This window comes from Acipenser ruthenus, chromosome 53 (genome assembly GCF_902713425.1).
Source record: "Acipenser ruthenus chromosome 53, fAciRut3.2 maternal haplotype, whole genome shotgun sequence".
Classification (NCBI taxonomy): domain Eukaryota; kingdom Metazoa; phylum Chordata; class Actinopteri; order Acipenseriformes; family Acipenseridae; genus Acipenser; species Acipenser ruthenus.
Window position 1 is genome coordinate 6,416,263 of NC_081241.1, and position 27,744 is coordinate 6,444,006.

The 27,744-nt window shown below is 40.8% G+C and overlaps 2 protein-coding genes across 3 annotated transcripts; both read right to left on the reverse strand.

Moving 5' to 3' along the window:
* Positions 1-1,843: 1,843 nt before the first annotated feature.
* LOC131723184 (piggyBac transposable element-derived protein 4-like) lies at positions 1,844-6,838 on the reverse strand. Its single transcript, XM_059016696.1, has 2 exons — positions 6,556-6,838; positions 1,844-5,841 (listed from the first exon to the last, which is right to left on the reverse strand). Exon 2 carries the CDS (start codon positions 5,316-5,318, stop codon positions 4,119-4,121), a length of 1,200 nt encoding a protein of 399 aa, XP_058872679.1. The 5' UTR covers positions 5,319-5,841; positions 6,556-6,838; the 3' UTR covers positions 1,844-4,118.
* A 4,971-nt stretch (positions 6,839-11,809) lies between these two features.
* LOC117432652 (tripartite motif-containing protein 16-like) lies at positions 11,810-26,536 on the reverse strand. 2 transcript variants are annotated; one of them, XM_059016659.1, is made up of 7 exons: positions 25,887-26,536; positions 23,047-23,142; positions 22,633-22,866; positions 22,319-22,478; positions 21,402-21,467; positions 15,096-15,161; positions 11,810-14,128 (listed from the first exon to the last, which is right to left on the reverse strand). In XM_059016659.1, exons 1-7 carry the CDS (start codon positions 26,466-26,468, stop codon positions 13,599-13,601), a joined length of 1,734 nt encoding a protein of 577 aa, XP_058872642.1. In that variant the 5' UTR covers positions 26,469-26,536; the 3' UTR covers positions 11,810-13,598. The 2 variants fall into 2 exon arrangements, with proteins under 2 accessions (XP_058872642.1, XP_058872641.1); XM_059016658.1 differs by lacking the exon at positions 15,096-15,161 and having other exon boundaries at positions 25,887-26,490.
* Positions 26,537-27,744: the final 1,208 nt, after the last annotated feature.

The following is a 27,744-nucleotide window of genomic DNA, read 5'->3' on the forward strand; positions in this document are numbered from 1 at the left end:
CACATTTCTTAAAGAGTAAGGGTTTCTGCATGGATCACGTGTGTTAGGTTTAATTTCGAGGTTTATGTTTTGTTTTATAGTTGTATTTAATGATCTTTTGGAATACTGAAGTTATTACAGTAATGATGCTGTGCACAACGGTAGGGGTAGCTGTGTGTGTGTGTGTGTGTGTGTGTGTGTGTGTGTGTGTGTGTGTGGTCCTGTTGGATGTGTCTAATCTTGTTCTGTCTAGGAAACAGACTAATTAAGGGACAAACGAATAATACAGTACTAAGCTACATCTGTAAATCTTAACCAGTCTAATAAACAGATGTTTTCTGCTTATTATGCAAAGGCTGCCCTTCGAATCGGTGATATCATGGGGCAAGTTCATCATAGAAGAGGGGTTCTTGGTCTCAGTTCAGCTCCTCCTACATGGCACAAGGCAGCCTCAACTCAACAGAGGAAGCTGGTGGTCAACGAGGTGCAAAAACAGGAGGAGAGGATGAGGTGCGTAAAGGCCGTTTCCCAGGTCAAGCAGGGAGAATGGATGAGATGGGAGAGTGTGGAACAACTCAAGATTGGCTGGCAAGACCTATGGTCAATGGAACAGAGCAGGATCAGTTTCCTCATCAGGTCAACATATGATGTTCTCCCATCACCACAGAACCTAAACCTCTGGGTAGGAGAGGATCCCTCATGTCCTTTGTGTTCATCACCTGCAACATTAAGGCACATTTTGACAGGATGTAAGGTGACTCTTAGCCAAGGACTGTTTACTTGGCACCATGACCAGGTGCTGCATTGTTTGGCCTTAGCATTGGAAGACGAGCATAACATGACCAATAAGTTGCCACCAGTTCCATCAAAACATTACACACAAAAGACAACATTCCTCCACCCAGGAGAGCAACCACCAAGAAAAGGTGTTAAAACCAAGCCTCTCCCAGGACAACTGGAAGCTGTTGGTCAACGGCTTATTTTTCCACCGATGGCTTAGTGCCTGCTCACTAGTGGGTACTAAACACTTTAGATTGTAAATCTTCTAATACGCACATTTCATTGAAAATACCTCACAGATTGTCAAAAATTGAGAAAACCCCAAACTCAAGGGGGCGCTGCAAGAGAACCAAAATTTGCAGACCCTTATTAGACATATTTGGAATCTGACATCCAGATAAAAGAGAGGTTCTTTGCTGAGCTTTCTAGACCGTCCAGAACCCTCTCAGCAACCATACATAGATAGTGTTTTGAAGCCTAACAAAGTAGTCTGTATTTTCCAATTTTTTTTGGGGATAACATTTGTATTACAGTATTGATCTTTCTGATATCTGGCACACGTATTCAGAGCATCATTCTGATGTCAGAACACTTTGAATGGTGTTTCTATGCCAAGGGGTTGCTGAATTAGGGTAAAGAAGGTAGAAAACGAGTAGTATTTCATAAGAGTTTTTTTCCAGGTTCTATGGGAGGGTCCTACAGCCAAACCATTGAAGCTACAGGTCAGAGATTCGGTATGCACAATCTACTGTACACAAGGGTAGTCTGTACCAACTTCCATTCTGTTAGACCTAAAGATGATAAATTAATAACCCTCCAAAAATGCTGAAAAGGTGTGTGGTCATTATTCTCAATGGATTTCAGCATCTGGTCGATATGGATTAGCAAATATGACCCTCTGTCCTGTTTATTACGTCACTAATAAATCAAAATATTTTAAGCGTGTAAACTGTTGTCCTGGAAACAATGCACGATAGCAGGACTAACTAATAATAATAACAAACCTGGGGGGCTTCAAATGGATGTTTGAAACATGCAAGTCTCTGTTCATACAGGCAGCCCTCTCCCTGCATTCACTGCAAAATAATATTATTATTATTATTATTTATTTCTTAGCAGACGCCCTTATCCAGGACGACTTACAGTCATAAACAAAAATACATTTCAAGAATCACAGTACAAGTATTAATATAATTAAGAGCAAGATAAATACAATGACTTTGGTTCAAGCAAGTACAAGTGTGACAAAATACGATTCAATATCAGAGCAGATAACAGTGTCAGTGATAGTTACATCAGGATATAATTAAATACAAAATACTACAGATTAAATAACACTTGACAGATTACAGTACTCTAAAGTACAGGATTAAATGCAGTAAAATAGGGGCAGATAAGAGCAAGTAAATCGCATTAAGGAAGGTGATAAAGTGATCAGAGGGAAAAAACAGAGGAGTTCTATAGGTGCTGTCTGAAGAGGTGAGTCTTGAGGAGGAGCCGGAATGTGGTCAGGGATTGGGCAGTCCTGACATCTGTAGGAAGGTCATTCCACCACTGCGGAGAGAGGGTGGAGAAGGAGCGGGCTCTGGAGGCAGGGGAGCGTAAAGGAGGTAGAGCCAGTCTTTTAGTGCAGGAGGAGCGGAGAGGTCGAGTGGGGGTGTAGGGAGAGATGAGGGTGTGGAGGTAGCTGGGTGCAGTCTGGTCAATATTAGACTTGCATTGTTATGTCTACATGGTAACACAAACATACTGGTCTCGTATGGGAACTCCCTTCTTCTTATTGTCGTTTCTGCCAAAAGTTACAAGTGCTGCTACATTTGTAAGCAATCGATGTAAAGTTTCCAGTTGGGTAGCTCTCGCAGGTGAGGTGTGCTTTTAAGGATCTGGCTGGGGATTTCCTCATTGGGACACTGGGGAGCTCATATTATTTATTTTCTTAGCAGACGCCCTTACCCAGGGCGACTTACAGTTGTGATTGTATTTTGTAATTTGTGTTGTAATCAACAACATATAATGTTGTGTCAATCATTTATTTCCTCATTAATAACATAGTTTTGTGGGAGGTTGATTAATGCATTTAAACACAATGACGTTAATTCAGCACTCTCCATATTGAAAGACGCTGTGATGCATTTCCTAATGCAGCCCGGTATTTCAGTAAGTCAAAAAAATAACTACAAACGGGGGTAGCATACTTGAGACTAGTTTACAAAATGTTTTCACAGCTGTGCAACGGCGTGTGTCCGGCTGATAGAAGATTTCTGGGTGCGTTCACGGGGATCATTCAGAGCAGATTCTGTGCAGACTCTGACTGATTTATCCAATGCGTGCGTTCACAGAGCTCATTCTTAAAAGATCATTGGTTAAACTGGTCAGAGTCTGCACTGAATCTGCATTTAACTTGTTAAAACCCCAGCCCCTCACAGGCAATTTCCGCCTGGGGGGCTGTGCCCTTAAATAAATCACAATATCTTCTAAAGTATAGACAGCACAGGCATGGTTCAGGGCTTGAATTCAAGGTAACCCCTTGGGCATCAAGACTAAAACCTCAGGTGTGATAAAAGTCTTACTCAGTACCACACTGGAAGGAGATATCCAGAAAAAATACATAAAAAAACAACAAACGCTTTTCATTTTTTTATGTTCTATAGTCATTATTTCAACTTGGAGCATATGAAAAGAGCCTGATTTTTTTCCAGTGCTTCACCAACTTGTCTACTATACTGGGTAAATTTGGAACTGTTTGAACAAAGGGATCAAATTCTACAGGAGTTTTTACAAACCTCTCCAAACCTCTCCAAAAATGAACATTGTGTAAATCTTTATGTCCAGTGATACACTAGTTTCTTGAGCAAGTTCTAAAAGGGATGTGAACTTCTGGCACCTCACATGCTATCCATTGCCACATGAATTAGATTTTGTAATCCTCTTTTTTTTTTGTCCAATATTTCATTCAAAAGGTGGCCTTTTTGGAGAGCTTTGTGGTGCCCAAAATGTATCCATGATGAGTATTCATGACAAATCCTCTCAATCCATATGCCACAACTGTCAGGCACATTGCTCTCGCATAACTGTCTGTTTGTGCAGGAGAATGTTGCTACTGAGACTTTTCTGAAGCTCTGAATTTTCAGTACTTGATTCTGTATTTTTGTACAGTATTTACTTCAAATCAAATATTTTCTTTTTCAAACACTGAATACAACTGAACAAAAACCTAATAACACCACGAACTGTGCAAAATGAACAAATGAACTACTTACAACCACAAAGTGCTAAAACCTGAAAAAAACAAACATGAACTGTACAAAATGAACAAATAAATTACTTACATCCCTAAGTTGCTATAAAGTCTTTTTTTCCTAACGCATGTGCCGTTTCTTGAAGCAGTTTCTGTCCACAATGACACATAATGGCACATCACAGGCTTCGCATTTCCAGGGCGTTTTGTTCCTGAGTTTCCCTTCCTTGCACAAAGCACAGTGTCTACGCCCGAAGGAGGACTTCATGGAGGGGTCGAGTTCCTTGCCCTCTGTAATGGCTACAGGGACACAGAGTTTACCTGTACTCACAATGGCCTCCTGCTCCACAAGCCCGATGTCCACCAGCTGCTTGCACAGCTCCTCTCTAAACGTTTTCTGTGAAAGTGCCTTTGTAGTTTGAGCCTGTGCCAATTCCTTATGGAGCAAAAAACTGTTGACAACAGCAATGTCAATGAAATGATAAAAAATTTTCTTGTACCACTTTTGTGTTTTCTGTGCCATGTTGTAGTATTTTATAAGGGCATCTGACAGATCCACTCCTCCCATGTGCTGATTGTAGGCCTTTACAGGAGTAGGAACAGGAACATTCCGCATTCCCCAAGTCCCATCTTCATTCCTTACCCGTCTCTGGACTTTGTCTCCTGTGTACACTTTATGAATGGAACTGCACATCGTCACTTCACGTGTATCCATCCACTTGGTGTACAGCAGTTTGTCACTTCGTATCCAGCGAATTGTCCCCCTATCAGCTTTTTTAGGGAGGGCATTTTCTTTTGTCTGTGGGAAGCCCTGAAGAGTTTCTCTAATGGTCCCACATGCTCCAAATTTGAGCTTGTAAAGGTCCCGGAACAGTGTTGTGCTGGTGTAGAAATTGTCAACATACACATGGTACCCTGTGCCTAAGTATGACACCTTTATGAGGTTCATAACGGAGTCATAACTCAGTCCTTTCCCAGAATCTGATTTGGATTTTCCTGTGTAGATGTTGAAATCACATGTGTACCCGTTGTGGGCATCAGCCAGCACGAACAGCTTGAAGCCCCATTTTATCGGCTTTGCTTTCATGTACTGCTTGAACCCGATCCTGGCTTTTGAGGCCACCATGCGTTCATCAATTGAAAGGTTCTGTCGGGGGTGGTAGTATGCCTTGCAGGACAGGAGGAGGGAATCCAAGAGGGGTCTGAGACGGAAGAGGCGATCGTGTTGTGGAGTTCCTTTCTTCTGATCATTCTCTTTATCTTCCTCTGGGTCACTTATGTGCAGAGTCCAAGCGATGGCTTCATATCTCTTCCTGGACATCACAGTGTGACAGAATGGGATTCCATAAGGCCTACGTGGACTCTAGTAATCCCTCACGGTGTGAGTTGTCAGTAGCCCCATGAAAATTAGGATTCCTAAAAACTGGTAGAGCTCCTTGATTGAAACTGGATCCCACTGGTATTTTTTCCCCTGGGCCTGCTGCTTTTTTCCATTTTTATTTGTGTTTGTACACAAAGACTGAACGACGTTCATGCTGAAGTAAAGCTGGAAGAGGTCTAGCGGGGAATACTTTTTTGAAGTATCCAGTTGTGCTCCAGGTGCTCGTGCAGGACAGAAGCGGTGCTGCACGGGTTCGACGTCGTCCTCAGTTACAGATTTCCACCTCTCCTCAGGGTCTGAGGTTGTGGGGGTGGGGGTGCTTGCCCGCCTGCTCTCAACTGGTCTTGCAGGCATGCTTGAGGTGATATAAGGGAGAGGGGTGGGAATGGATCGTCTCCTTTTCTGCTGAGAAACATCAAAACTCTCACTTGTTGAGAGGGGAGGGTTTTCTTCAGTGTCCTCACTGAAAATAAAAAGTGAAATGAATTGAAAATTAGAATAACATTTCCATTATCAATATCAATGAGCAACAGATTCAAGCACAGTATTTGCCCTGCTGAGAGGTGAACATTGATTACTGGATAAAGGTGTCTGCTAAATGTCTACAATAATAATACTAATAATAATGAGATTGTAGAGAACTTGGCTGCTCTCAAATCAAGCTGTCAGACTAAAAACACCTCAGTTCCCTTCATCTTTACTTTGATTGGCAAACAATGGAACTGAGTGAGTGACTGTTGAGGCAGGCAGACAGCTTATCTTGAAAGGCTAAGAAAACCTACACTGTCTCTAGGTGAGTAACATCACTCCTTGTAATCATGGAATTATAAAAAAAAACAAAGTTTGCTAAACACTCCCATGCAATAAATCAGTGAACATCAATGAGAAAATAATAAAGATGCTCAGGAAGCAACTATTATTTCTTACATCTTTTATTGCATGTACAGATCAGAGACTGTATAGAGCAGCGCAGCACAGATGAGACATGGTGTTGCTAAAAAATTGTTAAAAAAACGTTATTTCTATGTGTCCCTTGAGAGTCAAATGGTTGCATTTTCTAATAACATACTTACAGTAAAAAATGCATATTGAAAATGATGCATCATAATAATAATAATAATAATAATAATAATAATAATAATAATAATAAAATGTAGTGTGGATCCATTATACTTACAAATCCTGAAGAGGATCCAATCCATCTTCAAATGCTGCTTCAGACATTGAATCAGCGCTCTCCAACCCAGAAAGTTCATCACTTTCGCCGTCACTTTCACTCGTATCCATCTCCTCCAAATCTTCAGAAACACTGAATCGACTTCGTTTGGGATGCTTTGGAACACTGCTCCACATTTTGTTCGATTTTACAAATTTTACAAATTGAAAAATGATCAGAAAATGTTAAGAAACCGTGATCCGTTGTGCGTAATGCAGCACGCTTGCTTGCAATAGATGTGGCTCTGTTTACTTCGCACATCGATTACTCTGTAATGGATTGGGCTACAAACAAAGTCAAGGTATGATTGGACAGCTTGTGACCTCCCCTACAACGTGATCAGGGAGATTTTACCGTCATCAGATAGTTGTAAGACCAGAGCAGCAAAACGCACAGCTAGTCGATCGCAGTAGTTTTTGAAGCATGGGGTATTAGGCACATTGCCAAGGGGATATCTCAGCGGTGAAATGACGGATTCGAAAAATTCCTTCGCTGTTTGACGGTAAGAAAACAACGATTTTGATATTGAGTCAGCTTTTTTTTCTCTTTTGCTTTTGTAATAATATTACAAATGATTTATGAAATATAATGTGTAATTGCAGTACCATGTTGTATGAATACATTCATTTTAATACACTTACAGTGTGTGTGAGTTAATTCAAAACTAAATTTAATGTACAAATGTATAAAATAGCTAACTTGTGTATTTTGTGTTGAATGTGCTGCCCTTCTCTCTTTTAGTATTGGCCCTTCATTTCCTAAAAAATGAAAAAATATATACAGCATCTTTATTAAATTCATTTAGTTTGATGTATTATGTGCTTGTGAATATGTTATAAGGGATTATAAAAATGGGTATGATTGGCTGGCATATATAATCAGCTTATTAAAAGTTAACAATTTTCCACCTACATTCTCACAAAGGAAAATATGGTAATATATACATTTATTTTTCAATACTTCAAATGCCATTTGCACAGCTAAAGATTAAAAAAGTACTTCCTACAAGTTATACCAGCAAAAAAAATATTGTGTAATTCAACTTAAAGGGGATACCTGGGAGGTTTGGGGAAATAAGTAAATATTACTACTTACAAATCAATTTCCTCATTTGAGTTAAAGGGTTAAAGGACTTTTTTGTGTGTCACATGTTCCCATGTGTTGCAACAACTGCTATAGTAAAGTGTGTGTGTGTTGTGTTCATTATTATTTTTTAAATCTTGACCATTTTCACTTTTAAATTGCAGTATTCCCTGGCTGTTTCCAGGATAGCTCAACGATGTCTTCTCATGCAATTTTCAGAACTACATTTCCCATCATCCTATTGGTCACTGGTAAATCTACCTGTTACGATGTGAGCAGGAGGATCATGGGAAATGTAGTTGAGCAGGCACATGTGCGCTCCCATGTGAAGCCATCTTGGAAACAGAATGCAATTTAAAAAAGTGATCAAGATTAAAAAAAAGAAAAACAAACAATAGACTCACCATACTTTAGCAGCTGCAGCAACACATGAGGACATGTGACACAAAAAACATCCTTTGTTACCCTTTAAGATCCATGGCTGTTTTTGTCAATTTTCCCTTTCTGGAGCTTCATTTTGAATCATTTAAAAACAGGCTTCTCTAGTCCGATTTCGGAATGTGTCTGGAATTATCAGCGGTTTTGAGGGAACTTGCCAATTTGAGGAAAATAAAAACAATAGTATATAGTTTTAAAAGTAAATTAAATGTATAAAATAATATTAATTTAATTAAAAAAATTTTTTTAACTCAAATGAGGAAACTGATTTGTAAGTAGTGTTTACATATGTTCCCAAAAATTTCAAGTATACCTTTAACCTTCAATATAATGCTTGTGAGTATGATAACACACACTGTTTATTATTAAACATACTTTTCAATTCAATGAAACAAGTTAAGATATATTTCAATTCTGAATTTGTAGATGAGAGACAAGCCTGACCTATGCAGGTGGAAAGGAAGCAACACTGCAGCTCCATTTGCTCGTTCAGCCAGTCCAGACACTTGTCTGTCCCAAATCATGATCATTTATTGCTGCAGTCTACAGCGAGAACTATGACCCCCTTCTTCCTAATTCTTGTAGGATTGACACCTATTTAGGATAGAACAACTCATCAGAGTGTGACAGTAACATTTTTTTTTAATTCTGAGTTTTCGATTGTTTGTTTGGTGCAAATAAAGAACTGGCTCTTTCAGTCTTTGAGGGGCTGGAATCTTTGTTTTATTTTCTGATTAGCAACTGGTAGAAACATAAGTACAAAAAAGACAACTCGCATTTACAAGCTTGATAACTGAGGTAGAACATGAACGAAAGCTGCAAATTTGAGGACTAGAGTTGCCCATCTCTTGTATAAGCTGACCACACAGATGACCTGTTGTGCAATATTCTTTAAGGTGTCCTTGTAGAGGATCTTCTTTTGATCAGGACTGTGGTTTGCAGGTCGCTGTGGAGGGGGCATTTTCCTTGACGTTTCAGAGTAGCGCTCCTGTTCCTCGGCTGTGCTGCTCCTCCAGGTCCTGTGTAAAGCCTGCACTTCTCTTTGTTAGTGTTGCCCTCTGTAAAGAGCACAATATTGTATTTTATTATATCCAGTCACATCATCTATGTTTTGTATTTTGCTTTTTCTTTTAAATGCCTTTAATACATTAAAAATGTGTTCTGTAAGGAATAAATCCCTGTGCGGACCTTGTTTTGATAAGTTCTCACTGTCGAACACATCGATGCCTCTCTTAGCCCTTTTTCAAGTTTAACTCTGGGTTCACTGGAATGCTCTCCCCTCTTCACCTTCTTTTTATAATTGTCGATCCACCTCTAAGAAAATAAATATTTTTACTTTACAGTGTTATCAAGGGCATTATTGAATTAACTGCAAGGCAACTCTCAAATTGCACACTATATAAATTAAAAACTAGCCAGGACAATTCCCTTCAGAAAAATTAAAATGAAGCAAAAATAAAGTTTTACAGTATTGCAAATTACTTGTGTGTATGTCAGTACGTGTGTGTGTGTGTGTGTGTGTGGGTCAGTATCTGTATGAGTGTGTGTCAGTGCCTGAGTGTGTGTGTGTCAGTACCTGTGTGTGTGTGTGTCAGTATCTGTGTGTGTGTGTGTCAGTACCTGTGTGTGTGTGTGTGTGTGTGTCAGTATCTGTGTGTGTGTGTGTGTCAGTACCTGTGTGAGTGTGTGTGTGTCAGTGTGTGTGTGTGTGTGTGTGCGTGTGTGTGTGTTTGTGTGTCAGCGCTGTCAAATTTACGCGATGAGATCAAATGCGCTGATCCTCGATTTTTTAAAAATGTTTCTTCAGAAGGTCGCGTCAAATGAAACTGTCCTGAACTGTCGGCGTCTCGTCTATAAAACAATAACATCCAATAATCCATTCGAATCGGATGTGTTCTGATCCGGGGCTGAATCTGTTACAATTAAACACGACCCCCATCAAATGCATACGAGTGTCAATCATCTGGAAGAATCCCCGGATTAACCAATCCTGAGGAAGGAAGTAGGCGGGTCACCATTTTCTTCAGCCCGATTCGCTGAGTGCAGGTGTGTTCATTTGAGTGACGTGTCAGTTTATTGGATGCTGAGCTTCAGGGGGAGGGAGGGGGCGTGGTTTAGGATGCGCTGATTGAAGTCCTCCAATAGAAAAAAATAATAAAATAACACACGCGGTAAAAATAAACAAAAAATAATCAAACCGCGAAAGACAACATTTACCCGCGAGACGCTCTCAAAACAAGACCACTTTGAAACTGTTCTCTGTAAAAGGAAGCGTTTCTGCTATTATTTTATTTATTTATTTATGTCTCTTCAATTTCAGGCTTGTTTGTATATTTGCTTCAGAGACGGTAAAATATTAAAGTTTTCAATGAGGCAGTTGATATTTTTTCGAGGCGACTCGTAGAGCACAGACGCGCCGGATGAGGAGACAATTACTTTGAATAATCCTGTGAATTGTTTTGGCGTCAGCTAAATGAATCATCATCATCATCCTCATCCTCATCAGTTCAATCAGGGGTGGCTGTTTCCAGACTTGACCCTTGACCGTCGTGACTTGAGAGTTGACAAAAATAGATATATTACAACAAACAGTTCTAGTGAATGTCCACACGATGGCAGCATTGTATAAGGAATAGCGAGAGCTGCATTCCGCCCGTCTCCATGACGACCAGGTTTACAGCACAGGAAGCCCCGAGACCCGACACCTCCCCATGCGAGTTTAATTATTTATTCTTAAAACCAATACTATTTTAATCCACTGCAGGGACTGATAAAACAGCCTTTGTACAGCAGTTGCCCTGCGGTGTGCAGGTCAGGGAGCTGTGTGGGTGCTGGAGTGCGCTGCAGAGAGGATTTCCACTCGATCACACAAGGGAATATAAAGAATGCCGTGTTCAGAGCTGACTCTGCGATTTAGTGCGTGGAGAGATTGAAACCACTGAAGCTGTTTAAAAAAAAGAGAAAATGCACGTGGTCTTTAACTCGCTCTTTTTACAAACAAAAATTCAAAAATAAAAACGTGTGTGCCGCTTATTTCCCTACAAGCCCTTGTCTTTAACCACAAGAGCACACAGCCTCTTACGGGGGTTTGAAACCGCACATCACTTTGCGCGGATCATTACTCATGTCTGTCCCACAGGAGTTCCCTGGCTGTAGTTTATGTGGCTGTTCTTTGATCTCATGCAGTGTTATAGGAGTGTGCAGAGCTGCTAGTCTGTGATGGTTGATTCTAGTGTGTGCAGAGCTGCTAGTCTGTGATGGTTGATTCTAGTGTGTGCAGAGCTGCTAGTCTGTGATGGTTGATTCTAGTGTGTGCAGAGCTGCTAGTCTGTGATGGTTGATTCTAGTGTGTGCAGAGCTGCTAGTCTGTGATGGTTGATTCTAGTGTGTGCAGAGCTGCTAGTCTGTGATGGTTGATTCTAGTGTGTGCAGAGCTGCTAGTCTGTGATGGTTGATTCTAGTGTGTGCAGAGCTGCTAGTCTGTGATGGTTGATTCTAGTGTGTGCAGAGCTGCTAGTCTGTGATGGTTGATTCTAGTGTGTGCAGAGCTGCTAGTCTGTGGCTGATTCTAGTGTGTGCAGAGCTGCTAGTCTGTGATGGTTGATTCTAGTGTGTGCAGAGCTGCTAGTCTGTGATGGTTGATTCTAGTGTGTGCAGAGCTTGGAGAAAAAGAGCTTGGGACTTGGAGAAAAAGAACATTTTATTTAGTTTTTCAGGGCAAATCGGGTAACCCTAACGACATGAACAGTGCGAGAAACTCAAGCTCTAATAAAAATTTAGTCAGACACCAAAATCCAAGAACAACTGGACAAAACATACAAAAAGATCATAGATTTTTTTCCTATTAAGTGCTGTTGTAACTGTTAGTATTAACCTGTATATTTAAACTTCAAAATGAATAATTCAAAATAAAACATAATTTTAATTGATACAAAACTGTTTAAAATACAATGCTCCCATGGCACTCAATTAGCAACACAGACGTTTCCAAAAACGAACCCAGCATTTGAGTAACTGTGATAACAATAAGCGCTCGGGATGATTTCAAACAGCATGAAAAGATAAGGGGCCGGTCTAAAGAAAGAGAAAGAAAAATGACATTTGAAGCGCTGTACTCTTTAACAACAGACTTGTTTCAATTGTGTTGCAGAGGAGAAACACAGCTAACTGAGGAACGAGTGATTCAGTAGAGAGAGGCATGGACCAGACTCCAAGGAGAAGAAGAAGGAGTAAAGAGAATGACCCTCCTGATATGTCACAAGAGCCTGCCAGGTACTGAAAGTCTTTTCTTATTAGTTCATGGTGCGACGGCATGCTGAATAATACCTTTACTAAGAAGCTGTTCAGGAATCCAAATCACTGAGCTGAGTCTCAAGCCCAAAGTTAGAGTGCAGACCTCTCTGTGCTTTACAATGCTTCCCTATGCTTTACCAGACCTCTCTGTGCTTTACAATGCTTCCCTATGCTTTACCAGACCTCTCTGTGCTTTACAATGCTTCCCTATGCTTTACCAGACCTCTCTGTGCTTTACAATGCTTCCCTAAGCTTTACCACCCCTCTCTGTGCTTTACAATGCTTCCCTATGCTTTACCAGACCTCTGTGCTTTACAATGCTTCCCTATGCTTTACCAGACCTCTCTGTGCTTTACAATGCTTCCCTATGCTTTACCAGACCTCTCTGTGCTTTACAATGCTTCCCTATGCTTTACCAGACCTCTCTGTGCTTTACAATGCTTCCCTAAGCTTTACCACCCCTCTCTGTGCTTTACAATGCTTCCCTAAGCTTTACCACCCCTCTCTGTGCTTTACAATGCTTCCCTATGCTTTACCAGACCTATGTGTTTTACAATGCTTCCCTATGCTTTACCAGACCCCTCTGTGCTTTACAATGCTTCCCTATGTTTTACCAGACCTCTATGTGCTTTACAATGCTTCCCTATGCTTTACCACACCTCTCTGTGCTTTACAATGCTTCCCTATGTTTTACCAGACTTCTTTCTCTCTCCTTCCCCTCTATCTCTTTCTTTCTCATTCTCATTTGAAAAACCATGTTAATGACTATTACTAAATACGAAAAATTCAGTTAATCACTTTTTTATTATTTAATCACATTACTAAAATCTGAAAAATAAGCAGAACAAACATTTTATGGAAATCAAAGAACAAAAACACACACACACAATAAAGCAAACTTAAGTTCACTTTTTTAAAAACTGTTACAGCACTGACTATTGGATGCCACTTTCTAAAATATATATAAAACATATCAATTCTTAAAAAAATAAATTAAATACAGTTACTTCGTATGAAATCCATTCGTTGCTAAAAACAAATAATTCCCCTCGTTTCGCTCTGCAGGTGGCGCCGTTTTACCCCCTAACTTTCATCCAAAGTTGTGTCAGATTGAACATTCCCTTCACCCGAGGAGTGGAGAGGACAGACAGGGAGTTCAATACAAAGGGTTTCTTACAACACAAAACAGTCTAGTTCAGCTGGCAGATTGTTACAGGGGAACCAGAACGAAGCCCAAACCCAGGATAGAGCGGCTCAGTGAATGTGGTTTGGAATCTGTGCAGGAGGGTCATTGTGTCAGAGACGCCATAAAAGGACAGCGTGCCGTCATTAAAGTCCAGATACACTCCTATTCTGGGGGAGCGGAGGGCAGTTATTGCAGTTTGATTGTTATTGTGCCGGGCAGTGTAACTGGAACCAGAGCAGAACAAACTCCAGGACTTGTCATTGAATCCAAGGATACAGGAACGATCCACTCCTTTCCTGCTGATTCCTTTATATGTGACTCCTATAGAAGCCCATCCCCCACTGCACTCAATCTCCCAGTAACAGCGAGTCCCAGACAAACCCTCTCTGCAAAGCACTTGGGACCGGCTGTCAAATCTCTCTGAGTGATCGGGATATCTCTGGGTCTCTCCCCTCCATGTCACCTTTCTGTTCCCTTCAGACAGATAGAGGTTTCTATTCGCTGTGTTGGGGTCCAGTGTGAGCTGACAGGAATCTGATTGAAGAGAAGAGGACAGGTAGAGGAGAGACGGTTAGAAAAGTCAAATCACTGAGAAAATCAACAGTCATTGTCTGCTGCATCCTCACATCCTGTTTATGGAAGGTGTGGGTATTATTTTAATTATTTTTTTTAATACATTTTGACCACTTTTTTAAACTTTTAAATTGCATTTTCTGCCTCGAGATGGCTTCCCGTGGACTGGCATGGACCTCTCAGAACTCCATTCCCCATCATCCTCCTGTTCACTGGTAATTCCATCTCAATTACATGTGAGCAGAAGGATGATGGGAAATGTAGTTCTGAGAGGTCCATGCGTGAACATGTGAAGCTATCTTTAAACCCTCTTGCTGTTTGATTGTTTTGTTCATTATAATTCCTCGATCTTATCAAACTTCTTCAATTGGAACTAATCAAATGCAGCTCTGCATACAATTACAGTTCACTTAATGTTCCAACAGGGTATGTGTTGCCATTTTACCCACTCAGACCCCTTGCTTACTAAATATCTTCAATAGAATATCATCCACTCTTCAAATATCTGTCTAATATTTTAATGAGCAATCCATCCCACAAGTGCAGTGATACTGCAATATACATTTACTACCAGCACAGGATGACTGGGAGGGATAGCTGTTCATTTTACCCCACAACTGGTTTCACATGCATTGTACATGTATTAAAAGATGGGATGATTATCTATTCAGGGATACCAAGATATTTAGGGAGAGAAAGGTCTGAGTGGAAAAACAGGCAACAAATGCCCCTCCCCCAGTCATTCTACATGTATTCATCTGAACCAATACTTGTTGGAGAGGAGTGTAGATTAACGGCTTCACAATTACTAATAAATAATAATAATTGCTGCCCTCAAGCTCCACCCCTCCCTCTTCTGTAGTGTTAGCTCTTCTCACAATGGAGTGACACATCTTTCAATCAAATGTTTCAGTGAAAACAGACTTACATTTTAAAAACTCAGCTCTGTTCCTTGGCTCTGGAGCCTGCAGACTGTAAACTGCAACTTCATTCACTGGGCAGAAAAAAAGAGAGAGAAATAGAATTGAAACATACAACAGTCACTGTCTGCTGCATCCTCAAATCACTCCCCCTCTCTGCTTCACCAGTCCCTGCTCCCTCCTCCCTGCTCTCTCCTCCATCCTCCCTCCTCCCTTCCCTGCTCCCTCCTCCATCCTCCCTGCTCACCCCAGCCTGCTCCCTCCTCCATTCTCCTTGCTCCCTCCTCCATCCTCCCTGCTCCCTCCTCCCTGCTCCCTCCTCCATCCTCTCTCCACCCTGCTCCACCACCTGCCTATTCCCTCCTCCCGGCTCCACAAGTAATCAGATGTTTTTTTTGCTGTTTTGGGGCGATCAGCCAATAATACAACCGCTTCCAATGTGAGCTGAAGCAATCATGAAACGTCATCACTGAGAGCCGCAGTGGAACGTTATTATAGTTTAAAAAATAATGTTTACACACACACAATAGAAATAATAATATGGTTTTATATTTCTGATAAATAAAGCGCTGGGATGTGAATCTGCCCTCACAGCAACAAACATATATAGACATGTTTTATTTTTAATATCTCTTTATACATTATTCAGCTTCGTGTGATTCTTATTCTTTAGCAGCGTACTGTAAGGTGTCTGTACGCGTATGTTATTAATGTAGTTATAAAGTTATATTAAACAGCAGCACATCCCACAATCCTCTTGGGAGCGCTTGATAAAGAAACCCGTCCAGCCCTCCCTGATCAATCCAAGAGAAACCCGCGTTTCCAACATCGGAACCACCTCGGCAACAGCCGCTCCGCATCCCATCTGAGGAAAGAGCTGCATTTCCATGAGGGAGTCACCGCGAACATGGAGAAACCGGACACCCGAAAAATCACCCGGACCCACACCAACGGGCTTTGAAATACACTCTGATTCGGACTGAAGGGAATCCACTTCACACAAAAAGGGTTCACAGAAATGTGAGCAAACACAACCACCCTCAGAACAAACCCGTGAACACAGAAATGGAAAAATGGAAATGTGAAAGCGCGTCATTTTAACACGCTCCCTAACAATTGCCATGGAAACCCTGACGACAGAAAAAACAAAACAAAAACAAAACAGGAATGTCACTCTGCACAGAAGAAGAATTCAGCTCCACAACACCTGAAAAACTCCAGGAAACGTCAGCTTATTATCAGAAGAGTTTCTTTTTTTAAATGTATTTTTATTTATTTATTTTTTAAAGGGGTGGTGTGACGGGGGACTGCCCCGTCTTTATAATCATGGTTGGGACTGGCAGGGAGGGTGTTAAAATTCCTTCCTCTCTGCCTCCTTCTCCCCTCTGTTTGCGTGGGGCAGATGGCCACTGTGTGTCCATATGCCCCACAGCCAGTGCACAACTCTGCCGCAAGACTTTTTAAAAACAACTCCCCGTCGTCATCTGCCTCCTCCTGGGCCAGGGCGTAGGGGCATCCTGCCCAGTTGTGGCCGTAGACTTCACAGCGCCCACACCAGTCCGCTGGTGGCACTTCTGGGCAGGATCTCCATCGATGGTCCAGCATCCTGCACAATGAGCACCAGGGGAAAAGACTGGCTGGGTCCTCCAGCTGGGGTGGCTGTTGTTGCAGCAGCCTACATTTCTTCGGCTGCTGCATCTGCCTTTGCCGCTGTCTGCTCTTCCTCCCAATTTAAATCAAGTTTCCAAAATAAAACTCCCAAAAAAGAAAAAGAAAAAAAAAAATACTGCTCTGAGCCTCCAGGTGGCGCTATCCCACTTCTGACACCAACTGTGACAGGATTGACCGAGATTTGAGACTCAGAGACAGTTTTAAGTTCAAAATAAAGATTTTTAATAAACAAAAATACAAAATAAATAGGCACAAGGGCCAAACAAAACAGTTTTAAACACAAAATACAAACACAAAACAAAAACTTACAAAATAAAGTTTCCAGGCTGGGTGTTGCCTTCACTGGAACCAAAAACTTACAAAGACACAGCACAAACAAAACACTCCTCTTCTGGAACTCTCTTTCTCCTCTCTAGCCAGGGCCTCTCCCCTGGCTTTTATCCCCTGTGGCTGGAGCCTAATTAATCAATAATTGCTGATTAGTCAATTAGGGCTCCAGCCACATTCTCACATGTTTTCCTTGCAGGAAGGAATTTTAACCCCCTCCCTGCCAGTCCCAACCATGATCATAAAGACGGGGCAGTCCCGTCACAGGTGGATACCCATTTCATACTTGAAAGGGAACGTGCTGTTTTTAAGTTACAAGTTCAAAGTGTTCTCTTTGGTTGCAGTCTCCTATCACTCCTAGTACAGACCACAGCAATCGCGGTTTTCTCTGTACTGTCTCACACAATGCAAACCTTATTTTAAACTGTGTGCATCAAAGTTGTTGCTATTTTAAATACAATTCTTTATGGAGTTCAGCAGAGATTATAAAAATATTGCATGGGGCAGTGTGTGTGTGATAGGCAGGGTGTGTGTTTGCATGCGTGTGTGTGTGATAGGCAGGGTGTGTGTGTGTGTGTGTGTGTGTGATAGGCAGTGTGTGAGTGTGTGTGTGTGTGTGTGTGTGTGTGTGTGTGTGTGTGTGAGACATGAGCATGTAATGCCTGGATAACCCCCTCGGTGTGCATTACATTCTCATATCACACACCACCCCATGCTGTATTCTATAGATATTGTACAGCTCCTTTCTGTCCTTCCATTTCTACATAAACTCTGAAATTAAAACACACTCAGTTCAATTACATATTATTACTTCACACAGTAAACACACTATAAAACTACTAACATGTTTGCAAAAAATAACCCAGCTGCTTAGTACTGTGTGATGTGAAGTACTAATTAGCCAGGTTATTATCATCAAGTATCCTAAGTTAATGCTGCCATGTATTCCCCAGTGTGGGGGGAGTAAGCCTGTCATATCTGATCCTGTAAGATACGATCCCCTCTATTAATACAGAGCCTGTCATATCTGATCCTGTAAGATACGATCCCCTCTATTAATACAGCGCCTGTCATATCTGATCCTGTAAGATACGATCCCCTCTATTAATACAGATATGAAGGACTGCTGTGCTGTAAGTAGTTAATCTTGGGTTGTCTGTCAGGACTGTACTAAGGTGGGTGCACATTAGTTTGTATTACAAGCTGGATTGAGGTTGCAGTCTCTGCGGGGGTGTCCTGTACATAGCCAGAGTTGTGTGTTTCTTTGTGTTTAATATACAGGCAATGCACAACCAGGGTTGAGGCAATTCCTTTTTAAAAGCAATTCCTTCAAAGGAATTGGAATTGATATTTTAGAGACATTAAAATAATTGTTGTGATTGTTCAACATCTTTCATCTGAAGTCGATTTAATTGACTAACAAACAGGAGTGAATTCAATGTAATTTGTTGCCACTGTGAGAAGCTCATTTTAACAGAATACGGCTAATTACAATTGTGATCAATGATGTGCTGGAATTGATTAAAAGGGAATGGGAATCGATTTTAAAAAGTTATTGAGATTGAAAAAAAGGAATTGACCTGAACCCTGTTCACAAATGACGAGCTTCACACGAGGCTGAAGATAGCTTATTATTCACCTGTTTCTTATTTGCTTGTTTCTTATTCAGACTTTGCTCCAAACTGAATGATTGGCTTTGTATGTAAGAGGTTAAATCACGTTGGGCTGCTAATTTCTCTGGATATTTATAGAGGGGCAGCTCCTAAACAATATTCATTTATTTTTTGCTCAGCCCAACACTGATTTCATGGTCAAAACAGCTAACAAACATGGCCCACATGCCACTGTAGGTATTATAATTGAATAAGTAACAGTACATTTAAGGGGTTAAATCACATTGGTCTGCTAATTTCTCTGGATATTTATACAGTGGGAGGAAGTTATCAGTTTCGTCCACAAAATTATTTAACATGGCTATCATTTTATGGTACGAAATGCATATTTTGTGGGACAAAATCATAATTCTGTGCACAAAATACACATTCTGTGGGACGGAGTACACATTATGTGGGACAAAATGCTAATTATGTGCACAAAATACCTATTCTGTGGGACAAAATGCTCTTGGATCACATGACTATTTGTGACATCATCATGGCGCACTGTCACATGTTAAGTGTCGTCCAATGTGCAGACTGCTTTGCGGCGCATGCATGCGTTTCTATGGAAGTATGGGTATCACATCTGAGTAACTTTTGTTTTTCTGTGTTTTTGTCCTTTTCTCCTCCCCTTTACAAATTCAGTTGATGATTATTGAGTCTTTAGTGTCTCAACGACAATGCAAAAATGTGTCATTTCTGTGCTCTGTTTTGTTTCACATCGTGGTTTTTCAAAATATAACTTTGCTATATCTTGCATGACACAGTTTTTCTTTTTATATCCCATGTAAAAAAGAAGTTTCTTCTGAATAGCGGAGTTATCTAGTTGACATTACATAAATATAAATGCTGATATAAATGCTGAAAAATAAGGATTGCACCTAATTTAACCCCAGTTACAATTCATCTCTCCTGCATGCTCCCTGCTGCATCCTCCCTCCTCCCTTTTTGTCTGCTCCCTGCTCTATGAATCCTCCTCCCTACTTTATGCTCCCTCCTCCATGCTCCCTCCGTACTGCTCCCTTCTTCCTAATTAAACCCTCTTGCTGTTTGATTGTTTTGTTCATTATAATTCCTCAATCTTATCAAACTTCTTCAATTGGAACTAATCAAATGCAACTGTGCATACAATTACAGTTCACTTAACCCTTAGCGGTCCATTTATCCAGCGCGTCTCAGGCGTGTCAGGTCCAATTTATTTTCACACACGCAGTTTATTTTAGACGCGCTGTTTAAAAGTATTTTTTTTCACAGTAAAACAGGTTTAAAAGTCTCTGCATATCAACAGGACTCTCAGTATTGCATCTCCAGCCCCACACCTTGTTCGCTGTGTTTATCACATACCTCTTCAAAGTCGTGCATACCGATAAATCATCTCCTGATCACTCGTTTTATCACCAAACTCCTCAATCACGCGATCCAAGTAATTATTTTATTACTATTAATATCTAAAAAAAGCTCTGCAAATGTCTGTCATTCTTTGAGCGCTGGTTGCAGAAGCAGCTATCTTGTTTGTTTATGTCAGTGTTATCTATGTGGTGTCGGGGCTATCTGTATTCATGAGAAACTCCCTTGTAAATGTTGGCAGGGATGGGGTTAAATTCCCCTCCCTGCCCAGGTTTATTGTGTCAGGTGGGAGTAATTCACAATCAATCAGCACCCAGCCACCTGACATAAAAGGAGTCCTCAGCTCCTCAGTAGAGAGAGGTAGCTGAGGAAGCAAGCGGGTATTTTGTGTTTCTTGCTGGGTTTTTTTTCCTTTGTGTGCTGTTTTTTGAATTTTTTGCATTCCAGTGAAGGCATAGCTCAGCCTGGAAGCCTTATTTATGTAAGTTTTACTTTGTGTTTATTTTTTGTGTTTAAGAACCTTTTTGTTTGGCCCTCGTGCCTGTTTATTTTGTGTCTCTTATTTAATAAAAGTCTTTTATTTGAACTGCAGTCTGTCTCTGGGCCTCATCCCTTGTGCCATCCTGTCACACTCCCCCTTTCGACTCCCATCAGTCTCACTCGGCCATTGAACGGTTTTCTTGGCTTTTACCGGAGAAAAAAACAACTAGAGACCTGTTTTTCTGCGGCTTTATGATGATGTCGGACAGGGTCTGACATTGGACCGGAAAGAGAAAATTGCAATGTCGGATCAGGTCTGAAATAGGACCACAAAGAGTTAATGTTCCTACCCACTCAGACCCCTTGCTTACTAAATATCTTCAATAGAATATCGTCCACTCTTCAAATATCTGTAATATTTTAATGAGCAATCCATCCCACAAGTGCAGTGGTACTGCAATATACATTTACTACCAGCACAGGATGACTGGGAGGGATAGCTGTTCATTTTACCCCACAACTGGTTTCACATGCATTGTACATGTATTAAAAGATGGGATGATTATCTATTCAGGGATACCAAGATATTTAGGGAGAGAAAGGACTGAGTGGAAAAACAGGCAACAAATGCCTCTCCCCCAGTCATTCTGCATGTATTCATCTGAACCAATACTTAATGGAGAGGAGTGTAGATTAATGGCTTCACAATTACTAATAAATAATAGTAATTCCTACCCTCAAGCTCCACCCCTCCCTGTTCTGTAGTGTTAGCTCTTCTCTTAATGGAGTGACACATCTTTCAATCAAATGTTTCAGTGCAAACAGACTTACATTTTAAAAACTCAGCTCTGTTCCTTGGCTCTGGAGCCTGCAGACTGTAAACTGCAACTTCATTCACTGGGCAGAAAAAAGAGAGAGCAATAGAATTGAAACATGTGGATTAATACACAACACACACAAGACTCCAAACAGCAATCTGAAAAGAAACAAAGCTTATTCACGGCATTTCAGGATGTAAAAATCTGTACTTCAAGATGTTCATGATTACAATGAATATGTATTCCTTCTGTATCAGTGCAGCAGCCAAAGTCATTGTGAACACGTCTGCCACTGCACTGGAGTCTTGTGTTCCTTCCTCTCCATCACATATCTTTACCCAACAGTACGGTGTCCATATTAGAACATCCTTGTGCATCAAACATGCAGCAGTCATTGTCTGCTCCATCCTCACATCACTCCCTCTTATCTGCTTCATCAATCTCTGTTCCATCCTCCATACTCCCTCCTACCACTTCCATGCTCCCTCCTGCATGCACCCTTCTCCCTCCAGTCTGCTTCATCACTCCCTGCTCTATCCTCCCTTCTCCATGCTCCCTGCTCCCTCCTCCATGTTGCCTCCTCCCTGTCTCCTCCCTGCTCCAACCTTCATGCTCCCTCATCCCTCTTCCATGTTCTCCTCCATGCTCCCTGCTCACTTCTCCCTACTCCCTTCATGCTCCCTCCTCCATGCTCCCTGCTCTACCCTCCCTGCTCCCTCCTCCATACTCCCTGCTCCCTCCTCCATGCTCCCTGCTGCCTCCTCACTCTTTCCTCCGCCTCCCTGCTGTCTCCCTCCCTCCTCCCTGCTGCAATATTCACATAGCCAACAATCTGCAAGAGGTCTTTATTAATGTCTTGCAAGTCCTGTCCCTCCTCTGGCCATGGTATATTTGAGAAATCTCTAACAAAGGAATCTATTTCACACCAACCTGTTGTGGTTATTTTGACTAATTCCCCCTTGCAGAAGTCCTCAATATGGTCTTTAAGTTCAGATACAGCTTTCCTCACAGCCCCAAAAAAGATGTCTGTATTGACAGTAACGCTGGGTAAGTCTCCAGCTTCAGGAGGGGCACAGAGAGACTGGAAATTCTACAACAGGAAAGTGGAGAAAAGGAGTTTTCAGTGAAACAGAATGGGGTCCAAAACATTCCTGGGGAAAAGCAAGGATTCATTCAGTTGGAGAGGTCTGTCTGAAACTGTCCCAGTTATGTACATGAGATTTTCTAACAAGCAGTGATGTTACCTTTAGAAAATGGATGTGATCCTCTGTCTCTGAAAGCTGTTTCAGCTCAGCGTTTCTCCTCCTTAGCTCAGCAATCTCCTGCTCCAGTTTCTTCATGCGTCTTTCAGCCTGATTCACTGCAGCCTTCTCGTTAGCTCCAATCAGCTCAATAACCTCAGTGTGGATCTTCTCAATGGATTGGATCAGCTCAGTAAAGATCTTCTCACTTTCCTTTATTTCTATGCATGCAGATCTCTGAGTGAAAGAACACAGCAGAGGAGACATGGTTAGAATTGATATCAAAAACACATCAGGCATAGACAGTAAACTTCTGTAGATGTGTTCCAGTCCATCTGTTATTATTAATAATAATAATAATAATAATAATAATAATAATAATAATAATAATAATAATCCCCTCTTGTCAATACCCACTTTCAGTGACTCCACAGCCTGTTTCAGCTCCTCCACGTCTTTCAGTCTCTCCTGGATTCTCTGTTGTATTTCTGTCTGTGTCTCTCCCAGCTGCTTCTGTGTAGAAACACAGTGACACAGTGACATTTCTGATGGGGCACTGAGTGATATCCTGTCACACCTAACACACCCCTGTTTAGGTATGCTGACAGAATAATTCTAGTTCAAATATATTTTCTTTTATTTTTGTGCTGTCCCCTGTTTGCAATAATTTGGAGTAGCTATCATACATTTGTATTTGTGTTAGGGCTTTAATTTAGCTTGAGAAGTGAGTATCTTCGCTAGTAACAGAATGTTGGTGGATCTAGCTTATTGCATATTAATATGTCAGCCAACTAGACAAGAGAAGTTACTTCCTCTCTTGTATATTGATTTGATTATTCATTTTGGTCTTTTTTCCTGTTTGGCTTTGCTGATAATGTAATTCTACACAGTTTTACCAAGTAAACTATAACATCTTGTGTCTCTCCCAGCTGCTTCTGTGTAGAAACAGTGACACAGTGGCATTTCTGATGGAGCATTGAGTGATATCCTGTCACACCCATCACAGTCCTGTTTAAGCATGCTATTGAAACTGACAGAATCATTTATTTCAAATATATTTTCTATTGTTTTGTCCCCTTACATCTTTACAATGTGTGCAATAATTCTGAGTCAAATATATTTTGACTTCAGTTCTAGTTGCACGCCATAGACATCTGTAGCACAGGCTAGATCAGGCAACATGTGTGTATAGTAGTAAGATACAACACCATCTAGTGCACAGCTGCCAGCAATACAAAAGGACACTTGATCCACAGTAGCTGTCCACTAGATGGTTCTGTTTCATACTAGTAACAGTGAATGATGGCTGATCTAGCATGTGTTACATGTTTGTTTTGTTAAGCACCTAGGAAACTGAAACAACTTTCTCTTTAATGGATATTTGGGGCTTCTGATTTCCTGTTTTAACCGATAAACACAGATAAAACAGGGGACTAGTAGGGTGAGCGAAAAAAAAATTGTAGATTTCAACAAACAAAATCCCAAATAGATTACAGTATTACATTTCTTAAACATATCTGTTTAAATCATGTAAAAATGTTTTTAACGCACCAAATTCAGCTACAATTTCTGTCTAGCAGCCATCTTGAATTTGACTTACACGCTCCACTGACTTTGAGCCTTCATAATTTAAAAAATAAAATATGTCTACAAAAAGATGAACAATTTACCAATAAAAAATAATTCTTCTCAGATAGATTGTGGTTATAAATTAAAAGATCAAACGTTTTAAGTGTACAAGCAATCCTCCCAAAAACACACCCCTCACTGTGGACAGACTGGCAAGAACGACATGGCATGGGCACAGCAGCTCTGCCAGTGCAGATAGATGCGTATGTGTCACTTTTAAAGGCACGGGCACAGCAGCTCTGCCAGTGCAGATAGATGCGTATGTGTCACTTTTAAAGGCACGGGCACAGCAGCTCTGCCAGTGCAGCTAGATGCGTATGTGTCACTTTTAAAGGCACAGGCACAGCAGCTCTGCCAGTAGAGATAGATGCGTATGTGTCACTTTTAAAGGCATAGGTTTTGTTTACTGTATATCAAAACACAATTATTAAAGTCTTGTTTAAAACGTGATGTATTAGTTTATTAAGAAGATATTATAATCCCTGTGCTGCAATCATTGTTACAATATATTAAAGAGGCCCTGCATCATAGAGGCAGCACTGGGTGAAGCTCGCTCCGTCCTCCAGCTGCTGCACCAATTTTCCAAGCGAGGATCATATTTCCACCACATCACTACAAACACAAGCATGGCTGCCTCTTGGTTTAATGAAACTAATAAACACTGAAAAACAGAAGCCCTGTGAATATTGAATATCATATTAATCTTGTATATTGCATATCATATTACTCTTGTATATTGCATATCATATTAATCTTGTATATCATATTAATCTTGTATATTGAATATCATATTAATCTTGTATATTGAATATCATATTAATCTTAAATATTGTATATCATATTAATCTTGTATATTGAATATCATATTAACCTTGTATATTGAATATCATATTAATCTTGGTCTTTTGTTTTTAAATTAGGTGCTTGACTTTGCTAGGAATCTTATTTTTAAACAGTTTTACCAATTAAAATATAATATCTTGAACAATGGAACTGATATATGATTTTTTTAAGTTGCAAGATACATATAAAACACTAGGAATGTAAATCATGCTAATTTTACACTACAAATTCCAATGCACCACAAAACACCTGAACAAATCCTTCTACCCTGTGAGGCAGGGCTGAGGTCCTGCACGTGTAAATAGTGTGTTTTTATTTGATTGTAAATAATGTTTTTGCCAATCAAGTGTGTGCTAGATATGGCAGGGCATATTCAAATCCAGGATTTTAATCCCACCCAAGTCTAGAGAGGAGGTGTCAGGGAGACTGTTCCTGGAGCGGGACCTCCTTTCTTGTTTGGTCAACTTTTATTTTCTAGTTGTTTTCGAGCAGTGTTTTGTTTTGAATGTTTTGTGTTTTTGTATCAAAGAAAACCTCCTGTGTCTCTCCTGTCAATCAGCGATAGCCACACCCATAACAACACCCCTGTTACACCCTGAAATACATTGTAGTACATCATAGTTTAGATAGAGCAATTAAAAAACTAGGGCTCTTTAAATAGCTCTTAATATACAATTAAAATCTGATCTGATGTGAAACTGTATAACCTAGTAAACAGCCATGTTAAATATCCTGGGAATTCTTATCTTCTAGGATAGCTACAAGGAAATGGTTCAAACCCTTACCTGTTTCACACTCCTTTCTGCCTCTGCTGAGACTGTATCATGGCTCTTGTGTTCCTTGACAATACACAACACACAAATACACGTCTGATCGGTTCTACAGAAGACCTCCAAAACCTTCTGGTGTTCAGCACAAAGCTTCTTCTCCAGATTTCCAATTGCATTGATCAGCTTGTGCCTCTTGAAAGCAGCCCCCTCATAGTGTGGCTTGACGTGTGTTTCACAGTAAGAGGCCAGGCATGTCAAACAGGATTTCACAGCTTTGAACTTTCTCCCAGTGCAGAAATCACACGGCACATCTCCAAGTCCAGCATAACTTTGAGCAGGAGGAGGATTGAGTCCTGTCTTCTTTAATACCTCCACAATTTCAGCCAGCATGGTGTTTCTGCAGAGAACAGGCCTTGGGGTAAAGGTCTCTCTGCACTGGGGGCAGCTGTAGACACCTGTATGATCAGTCTGATCCCAGTAGTTCTTAATACACCCCAAACAGTAACTGTGTCCACATGGAATAGTGACTGGGTCCTTCAATATCTCCAGACACACTGAACAGCTAAACTGATCCTCTGACCACAAGTTTGAAGCCATCTTGCTGCAGTGAGACACAGAGACTGACGATTTCACAAGAAACGAAACTTCACTGCGCTGATTTCCTGGAGTTGTGTAAAGCTCTGAGAGGCGGGGTTTGGGAGGCCAGGTTTAGACAAGCAGGAGGAGCAGAAACTGCCGAATCAGATATTCTATGAAACTGTTTCTAAATCCCTGAACAAGTATTACAACATAAATAACAGCAGCAGGTTACAGGTTTCAAAAATAAAAATAATATAAACGCATAATGACAAGACAATACACAAAGTACACCTCAGATTTACACAGCACTCACAAAAGCCTGTTTAAGCACTAGAACAACAGGGTTTGTTTTTTTTAAATTCCCACAGGAGATGTCAGGTCTCAGTCCTGCGGGTAACAGCTTCCAGTCTGTAGCAGCAGAGCAAAACGAAAGACTTTCTTCCCGCAGCACTTTTTCCAGACGGTATATTAAAGTATTGTGTGTCTCAGACATTACGATAGGCTGTATTTACAGGTAAACTCAGAAACAAGCTGTTTAAATAAACTGGTAATGTGTTGTGTGCCCCTTTAAAGAGAATCCGATTCCAGTGATAATTCCTTGTGTTAGCAGGCGATCGCAAGTTTAATGTAGAATACGCGCTGCAGTGATGCGCTAGCGGAGTACACGGGAGCACACAGATACACATCCTGTTACACATTGTATCGATCTTCTTCAGCGATTCCTCACTAGCAGACCCGCACATCACATCATTATAGTCTAGAATAGGGAACACAAGTGACTCATTTAAACCTTGCTGTAAAGCTTACACAGTGGCGCTGACCACACAATCCTCCAAGCTTCCTTCCAATTTTACTACATACATCTTTAATGGGTTTATCAAATTGAAGAGTTGTGTCAATATAAACCCCTAGATATTTAAAAGTGTCGGCTCTCTCCAATGCTGTGGTATTACAAGTAACACGAGAGAAATTTGAACTAGTATTTTGTATAATTTTCTCTGAACCAAATAGCATGATATTTGTCTTTTTCTCAATTAGGAACAGATCATTTTTATTTATATTTTCAGTCAGCACACACGTCACGGATATCGCTACATTTCGCTTACAGGGATATCCCGGACACACACAGAGCCGTCTGCGTTCTGATTGGCCATGAGGAAAATAGGTCCGAGAGCCCTACCAGTGTTTTCATTGTTCAAACAGAATGCGTTCTGATTGGCTCTTATTCTCGCTCTTCCATTGGCTGATGGAAGTGGTTTGGATTTTCAGTTCTGGCGGGTTCTACATCGAGAAG

Coding starts and splice junctions, on each gene's coding strand:
- LOC131723184 (XM_059016696.1), bottom strand. CDS start 5,318: ATGTCCAGGAAGAGATATGAAGCCATCGCTTGGACTCTGCACATAAGT.
- LOC117432652 (XM_059016659.1), bottom strand. CDS start 26,468: ATGGCTTCAAACTTGTGGTCAGAGGATCAGTTTAGCTGTTCAGTGTGT. Junction 23,143..25,886: donor CAGAAAGGAGTGTGAAACAG/GTAAGGGTTTGA, acceptor GTTTCTACACAG/AAGCAGCTGGGAGAGACACA. Junction 22,867..23,046: donor AGGCTGTGGAGTCACTGAAA/GTGGGTATTGAC, acceptor TCTTTCACTCAG/AGATCTGCATGCATAGAAAT.